General features: G+C 35.0%; 1 protein-coding gene across 1 annotated transcript; it reads left to right on the top strand.

Annotated features, from left to right (window-relative positions):
* The first annotated feature begins 3,934 nt into the window (after window positions 1-3,934).
* Window positions 3,935-5,218, top strand: LOC136817759 (zinc finger MYM-type protein 1-like). The gene has a single exon (XM_067074078.1). It carries the CDS (start codon window positions 3,935-3,937, stop codon window positions 5,216-5,218), a length of 1,284 nt encoding a protein of 427 aa, XP_066930179.1.
* Window positions 5,219-9,715: the final 4,497 nt, after the last annotated feature.

Below are 9,715 nucleotides of genomic sequence, written 5' to 3'. Positions count from 1 at the left end.
GAAAAACCTCAAAATTATTTGACCCAAGCAATTATCTTTTAAGTTGAAATATCTCATTTTAATTTTTTTTTAACTTTATTATTAAAATAAAATTTTATTTAATTTAAGAAATTTTATTACAATAAGAATTGTGTAAAGATTTTAAATTTTAGATTAAATATCTCAGCTTTGAAAAATAATAGGGTCAAAAGGTTTAGAACTTAATCTTAGAACCATTACCTTTGTTCCATTATTGTTAATGGCCTTTTCAGATATCATGGGTGTAGATACAGCTAATCGCTTGGCTACTTGATCTTCCTATATAATATGAATGGAAAATAATAATGATAAATATTCATGTCTAATTGTATATCTGATGAGGTGTTGTATATTGATATTTTATTTGCAAAGTTCATTTGTAATTATCTTTCATACTTAAAGTTTTTTTATTATTTGTTTGATTTATTTTCATCGTCTTTCTTCTATTATTATTTAGCGATAAAACTTATTTTAGGTTGGAAGCCGGCAACAATGAGCACCTTGGCCTGTGTGATACCCCCGTCTTTGTGCGGCTAATACAGAGAAACATCTCTGGGGGACCGGTAGCCATGTAGAAATGTTTGAAAATAATAGGGTCAAAAGGTTTAGAACTTAAAACCATTACCTTTGTTCCATAATTGTTAATTGTCTTTTCAGGTGTGGGTGTAGATTCAGCTAATGGCTTGGCTATTTGATCTTCCTATGATAAAATGAATGGAAAATAATAAAAACAGACATGTATGTTTAGCATGGAATATTGTTCAAGAATTTGATTGATTGGGACCAAAGATGAAATGGACAAGCAAAAGATCACAACAAATATAGAGTGAGTACAAATTAGTACAGAGTATCCCAGAAAAGAATTACCCCTTTTGACCCTGAGATAAATATATATCTTGTTTTTTTTAAGTGGCATTTTCTCTCTTTTTCTTTTTTCACATTAAATAAAAACACAATTTATGTCATTATGTCGTATAAGTTTTTTTATTAAAAGGTATGATCATTGTAAAGAAAAACAAAAACCAATTCGTAATTCACAAGGGACCTTTTCAAAGTTGTATTGTGTAAAATAAAAGTTTTTTGTAACATGATTTTGACAGCTATTTGCTCTAAGACTTGAAGGGAGTAATTCTTTTCTGGGACACTCTGTAGATTCATTTATAAATTGAAAATATTAAAGGGATAACCAGATAAAAAAGAGACTTGGCTGAATGATTCCTCCAGTCATCCTTTGTAAGACCTCCAAATAATTTTAAGAACTAAAATTTGAAGGCCTAGATATTAATACTTAAAATCTCCAATTTTTGTACCTCACACATACCTCACATTGAAATGCTATTGTTTTCAACCAGAAACAGCCAGAAATTTAAAATTACAAAAATTTAAATATCTCCACTTTGAAAAGCAAAATGAGTTCCCTTAAGGTACATAAAAAAAACAGAATAATTTTAATTTTCGAGCAGAATTAATTTTTGTGGTTCAATCTTCGGCCCTTTTCTAGAATATCTCCACAAAAATTTAGACATCATGATTTTTTTAACTGTTTAAATTCTAAATACTGCCCAGAAATAAAAGTAAAGTATGGATTTAAAACTAAATAACTATATAAAAGTTTAGTTTACCGTGCTATAAGTAAAAATCAAGTTTTCTTTTTCCACTGACAATGATGGTTTGTCTGGCAATAACAACTTTTTCCTGCTTCTTGGTGTAATACTTGGTGCAGCATTTCTCTCAACTAAGCAAGGCCTTTTTCTACAGGAATGTGCTGATAGTGATGAAGATGGACTTCTCCCAGGTGATTGAGACTTAGCAAGACGTTTTACAGAAATTTGATATGGTGGATGTTTTTCAAGTGAACTTGTAAACTTTGCTATTATTTCTTTCTTACCCTCTTCATGTTTCTTCAGATATCTGGGAACGTTTTCCACTTTTGTTGTACATGGCTTACAAACTCTATTTTCAGTATCAAAGTGTTTCAAGTCAACAAGATCACTCAAAGTTTCTTTTACAATCTTGTTGTTTAATGTCGAGTATCGTGCAGCAGCATCATTTCCACAAACAATACAAGCTCGATAAATATCTCTTAACAAAAATTTCTTTGGTGAGTCAACCCCAATTTTTGCTGCCATAGTAAAACAAAAACTCTAATTTTAATTTTCAACGTAAAACTCCATCTCAATCTCAATCACCATCTTTGTAATGCGGTCTCAAGTCAACAATTTCTTCATTTGGAAAGGATTTTGAAAGTAAAGACCAGCAGTAAAAGTGATACCATGTGATAAGGCAATAAATTAATGACCAGGATTAGGAAAGGCATTAACATAAATAAAAAATTAAATAGATATTACCTTGCTTTCAATGTTGAGTTGCCATTTTGGATATTTTCCTTCTATGTTGTGAATGTTCATTAGATTCAATTCATTTGGACAAAAATGGATGTCTTGGAAGTTAAAATACCTCTGATTTTCAATATACAGGTCCTGATTTCTTCTCTGTCATAAAAATAAAACAGGTGGCTAGGATTCTTTCATCAGCAGCAGGCAGCAGGTAGCAGTTTCGTTGGTTGAGTTGAGAGAAATCGCAGCAAAAAAATATTTGTTTACATCTGACGGCAAGTAAATTCTATAGAAAAACCCCGCTCAAGTATTTTAGGTGCAGAAAGGTTTATCACTCGGAAAATTCAAAACAATCTAGAGCCCAGGACTTTCCAATCACTGTGATTCAGCGTTCTGGCGAGATTCCGTAATGTATTTCTTCCAGATGTTGATAATTTTCCCGACCTGCAGAGCTTTAGCGTGTCGGAAGAAAATTTCTACATCGGGTGCCAGATAAGGGGGGCTATAGCCCCCCCCCCACTTTTTTGCAAAAAAAAAAAAAAAAAAGAGAGAGAAAGAAAAAGAGAGGGTGAGAGAAAAAAAAGAAAAAAAGAAAAAGAAGAAAACATGGTAACTTTATTATTTACAAAGACTCTTATCCTATCCTATGAAAAGAAGACAGATAGTGTGCATGATATTCGAGAAAAAAATAAGGAATAATTTCATTTTGTTGACTTTTTTGTGTTTGTCTTTCATATTTTTCTCGTTTTTTTTTTCAATCCTTCTTGTATGTGGTGCCCAGGCGCTATGTTGAGTGCAAAATTGTTTTTGGTGAATGAAAATGTGTCAGTTATTGTCGTTATAGTTGTGTTAGTATGATTGAAATCAGTGGATGTTTAGTGGTGTTTTTTATATCTTGTTGGATTTCTTTATATGTATGATGTGGTTTTTGTGCTTTTTAATTTTTTCCTTGAGTGTTTTTTTTTCATTCCATTTTTTGATGATTTTAGATATAAAGAAAAATGCAAAAATCAATTGAATCGTTCTTTACGTCTAAATCAAAGTCTTCTTCGGAAAGTTCTGGGTCTTCTTCTAAGAAGCGACGTGTAGATAATGCAAATAATGAGAATCAACGTGTATATAGTGAAAACCCTGTAAATATTGTAAATAAATCGAACAATAAAGAAAATGTAGACACTCGAGTTGTCAAGCCTGTCGTCCAGCAATACCAGCCTGATGAAAGTTATCCTTTCCCAAAAACTACCTTTAATACCCAGGCGCGTAGTTGTCAACCAACCTGGTTTAAAACCTATTCTTGGCTGCATTATGACATTGAAAAGGATTGTGTCTTTTGTTTCTACTGTCTCAGTCATGAATCTAAGTTGACCGCTGAAAATAATCGGGATCCTGCGTACATATCTAGAGGGTTCAGAAATTGGAAGAAGGCCCCTGCATGCTTCAAAATACGCGAGCAAAGTAAATGTCATACAGCTGCTTTAACTTATGAAACCACAGTACCTAAATGTGGCTATGCAAGTGAAATGCATGATAATGAAATTGCTAAGTGAAGGGAAAGAGAAAGACTATATCTAAAAATTGTAATGGAATCCATTCAGTATTTGACTCGACAGGGATTAGCACTTAGAGGAAATGATGATGGAAACGATAATTTAACCCAGCTGTTGTACTTGAGAAGTATAGATCACCCAAGGATCAAAGAGCGATTAGCTGCAGAAAAGAAACCAAACCCCGGTGTTAAGGAATATACACACCACGACTATCAGGAGGAGATCACAGGTATTATGGGAAACCAACTACTGAGGCGAAAATTATATGATATTAATAACAGTAAAATGTTTTCTCTTATGGCTGATGAATATACCGATGTTGCAAATAAGCAGCAGCTTTCAATTTGTACCAGATGGGTTGATGACAATCTGAATGCATGCGAAGACTTCCTGGGATTTTACGAAGTTCCAAATATTAAAAGTAATACGTTGGTTTCATGCATTAAAGATGCTTTAATTAGGTTCAACCTACCCATCGATTATCTTTGCGGGCAAACATACAATGGTGCAAGCAACATGATGGGAAAAAGAAGTGGTGTTGCGCAGCAAATTAAATCCTTGCAACCGAAAGCCATCGAAACACATTGCCATGGACATTCACTTAGTTTGTCAGTAAAGGACACTACAAGAGAGTCGCGACTCCTGAGCGATGTAATGGCATATGCGGGTGAAATTGTTACCCTGGTAAAATATTCCCCAAAGCGAGAAAACATGCTGGGAGAGATAAAAGAGAGCATTGAATTTGAGAACGACTACGAAGATCACGATCTTGTTGAATCGTCGACAAAGCTTTGCGTCACACGATGGACAGTTAGAGGAACTGCATTCAAACGAATCTTGCGAAACTATCAGCCGCTAGCTGATCTTTGGGAAGAAAGTTTAGAGGGGAGCTTGGATAGTGACACCCGCAAAAGGATAATTGGATGCCGAGGTCAGATGATAAAGTTCCGGTTTTATTATGGTCTGAATCTGGGACAAACCATTTACTCGATAACAGACAACTTATCAAAAACTTTGCAAAAAGAAGGAATGTCGGCTACAGAGAGTAAGATGATTGCCAATCTTACTGTTGAGACCTTCGAAAAAATGCGAAGTGAGTCAGCCGCAGATCTTTTTTTTGAGAGTGTAAAAAAGAAGGCATCAAAATTCAATTTCATTAATGATCCTGTCCTTCCTCGGCATAGAAATGATCCAAACTATAAACGTTTAACTGACTTTTTGTTGTTGAGCGCACATCAAGCGGTGCGGCTCTATTTTATGCATCTTCACCTATCGAGCATTATCGAAGGTTGTACTTCGAAATCCTTGATACAATGATAAATGCTATCAAGGATCGGCTTAATCAGCCAAGCTTCCTTATATTTGAGAGTCTCGAAAGTATGCTTTTGGAAGCGATAAAAGCGAGTGAAAGCAGTGTAAATTCACATATCAAGATGTACGAAGATGAAGTTGATTTCGACATGATTGGCATTGAAGCAAATGCGTTTAGAGCGATTTTAGGGCATGAAGAGGTTAATTGTTTTAAAGATTTGTATAAAGTCCTCAAAAGTTGTTCTTCTGCAAACCGAGAACTCATGCCAAATATCGTCTATGTCGTCAAGCTTCTTCTTGTAAATCCTGCTACTTCGTGCACACCTGAAAGATCTTTTTCTACAGCACGCAGGATGAAGACTTGGCTACGTTCAACAATGAAGCCAAAACGGTTTAACAATATTTCTTTGCTCCACATCCATAAAAATCTAACGGATAAACTTGATTTAAATGAAGTTGGTAGAGAGTTTGTGTCAACTCGAGAGCATCGCTTTAATTACTTTGGACAATTTTAATCTTTGATTACTGTATGCTTACTGCTGCCTGTTAAAAGCACACTTTAAGTCTAATTTTACTTAAGAATTTTGAACATGTAAAAGTCCGCTTTATTTACTTATAGGTTTCATTTTGTTATTATATAGTAATATATTCTTTGGCGATTATCAGTATAAAAAGACACCTAACTTCTTTGATTTTTCATTCCAATAACTTTATAAAAATTAAATTTAGGCCAATTCTAAGCCAATGTAGAGTACCATAATTTCAAAAATTTTCCGGCCCGTCGGCCCCAACCATGGTGGGGCCTCCTTAGTCACTATATCATTTAGCCCCCTCACTTTTAAAACCGATTCGCCGGCCCTGGGAAAGGCGTCTCTCTTGTCAAAAAATTTGTAGCGAACGATTTTATTTTCAATGCTTATATCTTCGAACCTTCAAAGACATGGCTGTGAAGAAACTAGTCAAATCAAAAGAAAAGTTTGCAACAATCGCTGCAGAAAGAAGTCTTTTTGAAAGATTACTTATCCTTGCAAAGTCAAGAGTATCTGTACCCTTGGAATATGTCTTGGCACACTCTCTTACCTTGGTCTATTGGCCCGGGGGGGGGAGTATTTCGGCAAATGGAGGGTATGGTATGTGTCGCCCTTAAGGGTACCTTTTTGGACTTCCAAAGTCCCGTCAAGGGTCGGAAAAATCAGAAAATTTACCCCCTGAAAGATCGAAATTTCGTCAAAATTGGTCAAATTGGTCAAATTAGTCCCGCTAAGGGTCTTAAAGTTTCCAAAATTTTCCTTGTAAGGGTCGAAAGTTCGAAAGTCAGGCGGCACCCCCCCCCGTCAGCTCGCAACCCTAGTACCCCCTCTCCGGGTCTAATGATGGTCTCGTGAAGACATGTAAACATAAACTATTAGGTAAATATAGAAAAACCATTGCATGAGGTCTACTAATCTACAGTCTTATCTTCATTCCTGGGTTCGAAGTAAAAATTGCTCAAAATCAAAGCGTATGAACGCCAACGACGAAAAGAATCTGGAAGTATCAAAGCATGACAGTTGACAGCGATATTGCCGTATACGCCCTTCATTTTGTATCGAAAATCAGAAATATCAAATTGTACGTAGAGATGACCTGTTGCAACAAAAGAAGGATCTTACAAATAACTTGATGCAGCAGGAACTGGGTGAAAAGTTATGTTCGGCACTTCCAGCACTACACACATTTACTGGAAATGATTACACGAGTGCATTTCCACACACTTTTATTTAGGGTTATTGCTGCTATTTATGATAATTTTTTATTTAAGATAAAAGAGTTCAAAGAAAGATCATGATTCTCATATGTAATGTAATCAAATGATCATTAATTTATTTGTTCAAAAACTTCTATATTTTGAGGATATTCTGGTCTGCAAAATACACATCTAAAGTTCCTTAGCCATTCCAAAACATCAACCAATTGATTTTTATGTTGACTATTTACTGTTATTCAAAATTTGAGATCCATAGCGACGATCTGTTCTGAGATATTGGTGGGGTCATCTCCTCACACTGCGAAAATTACTTCGCGCAAAAATTAATTCCCTTCTTCTTCGAAAATGCTGTTCATTTACAAATATAAGATTTACTTTCAGCATGTTGCAGTAATGATTTGTCATCTATGCTATACATCAAGGTTTCGAAAAGATCCAGCTCGGCATTCTAAATGAAATGCAACGACGTTTATTTAATTGATTGATTAATCAAAAATTCAATCAACTAAAAAATTTTGTATACTTAAACTTTTTGATTTAAAACTGCTATTTCAGAGAAAGAAAAGGAATAAGGTTTTCACTCGAAAATAGAACCAGTTTAGGGGGTCCGGAAAATTATTTGGGATTTCTTTGACAACCAACTTTGTATTTTTCTGAATGCAAGTCAAAAGTTCTAATAAATTAGAAAGAATAGGACCTACAATTAGCAGAAATTCTAGCTATTTCTTTAGGGAGAGCTATTTAAGGAATTCGTGGTTCAATCTGCTATATCTTTAGAAATATGAAGCTGAAATTTTCAGCGTTGTCTCATCTTACTACAAGGATCACCCTGTCAAGATTTCAGCAAAATCTGAGACATCAAAGTATCACACTTTTTGAAGAAATTGATTATTCAAGCATCCGTTTAACTTCTCCACGATGCTATAATTTAAAATACCATTTCAAGTTGTTGACTCTTCTGATTTGAAGATTTGCTATGATAGGGATCTGAATAGATGAAATAGAAAGGTAAAGTAGATTGAAATGAATATATATATAGTGAAGATATGTAATATCTGTCATTTTAGAAAGGAAAAGTATTGATATATAGATTGATATACCGAACCCGATAGAACAGCTATCGAACTTTACGATAAATTCGATTTAGTTCGGTTGATGTTCGATGAGTTCGATTTAAGTTCGATGTGGTTCGATGGTTGTGTCGGATTGATTCTACTTTTCTTTACCTTTCAGAAAATTACGAGGTTGTTTAATCAAAACACAGACACTGCATGCTTCTTTCTTTAAAGAAAGTAATAAAGATTAAAATATTTTTTTTTACAAATCAAACGACCAAAAGAGCTTGTAAAAGCTCCAGCTTGTCCCTTCCGATGGGATAGATGGGCAGCTGCCAATACGCCCTCGGAATATAAATAAAAAATTGGGTGGCAAGGTATAAATCGATTTAATCGAACCAATCGAACTTCATCGATCTTAATCGAACTGATCGAACCTCAATCGTATTCATCCAACTGCGATCGAACAGTCATCGAACTTTATGAAAGTGTTCCCGGTTCGATAGGTGTTCGATTGGGTTAGGTAATCGAACAGCTATCGTTCGATATGGTTCGATTAAGTTCGATTAAATTCGATAATCGAACAGTTCGATTGAAACCGTCTGGTAATTTAGCAAAATGTTAAAGGGAATTTAAATAGTGGTATGTGAAAGAAAAACCTAATCCAAATGAAGATAGAAGAAAAGTACTAGTGGAGAAACAATGAATTGCAAAAACTTGTTTGATAAACACACTCCCGTACAATCATTTACACAAGTTCATCAAAATACATACAAAATGGGGACAAATACAAAAGCAAACACATCAAATACATCAAAAAACATACAAACACAAAACAAAACCCGAAGTCCCAGACTTGTGACTGGCATAGTGACTTTCCACGTGTTTAAGGGGCCACACTCAGTCGCCTTCAGGAAACATAACAGAAAAAGATACTGACCAGCAGCTTCCAAATAAATAACAAACAACAAAAAGAAACTACAACGAAATACAGTACAAAAGGGCATTAAGAACATTGTAATAACAAATCCACATACACTACAGGTGAAAAATCATTTGTCGCAAACAACCTCACACACAAAAATTGAAAAAAACAGAATCAAAAGTTGGGAAAGAACCCGGTTCGGCGTCGGGACGACCGCATGGGGAAAGGGAAAGTAGGAAATGAATAATTCCGATGTAGCCTGGATATCCAGGCTGTAAATTATTTCACAGTCTAGTTTTAGATATTTTATGTTCTGATTTACAGCCTGGTCTCCCTAGAGCGTTTTGCATTCTCATATGAGAATGCAGTCCGCTTGCTTGCGCTCACTTCGCTAAAGCCGTAAGGACCAATCTACATGGCGCGGAGCAATTCTGAAGCAAAAAAAGGATAGTCCTCCAGCTGCTAGTGAAGATAGGGCTTTCTGTTACACGAAAACATGAAAAAGAAGAAAACAGAGGCAAGTTCATTTTCCAAGAAAACATGGTTGGTCATGATAATGCATGCAAACTTTTTTATGGACTTTGGTGTAATCTTTGGATGTTTTTAATAGTTTTAGATCTTGTAAGACTGCTTTTTATTAATTTCTGTTTTGCTGCCCTGGGTTGGCTAGGAAACATGGGTTTTCACTTTCATTCTCTAGGGAGACCAAGCTCTATAATTTAAGAACTTTGTATGTTGAGGTAAATTTTGTTTTTTCTTAAATTTTGAGCTTGGAT

Source organism: Clytia hemisphaerica, unplaced genomic scaffold (genome assembly GCF_902728285.1).
Source record: "Clytia hemisphaerica strain Z4C2 unplaced genomic scaffold, Clytia hemisphaerica genome assembly, whole genome shotgun sequence".
Classification (NCBI taxonomy): domain Eukaryota; kingdom Metazoa; phylum Cnidaria; class Hydrozoa; order Leptothecata; family Clytiidae; genus Clytia; species Clytia hemisphaerica.
The sequence above is the reverse complement of the archived record's forward strand: the minus strand, read 5'-3'. Positions and strand labels throughout refer to the sequence as shown.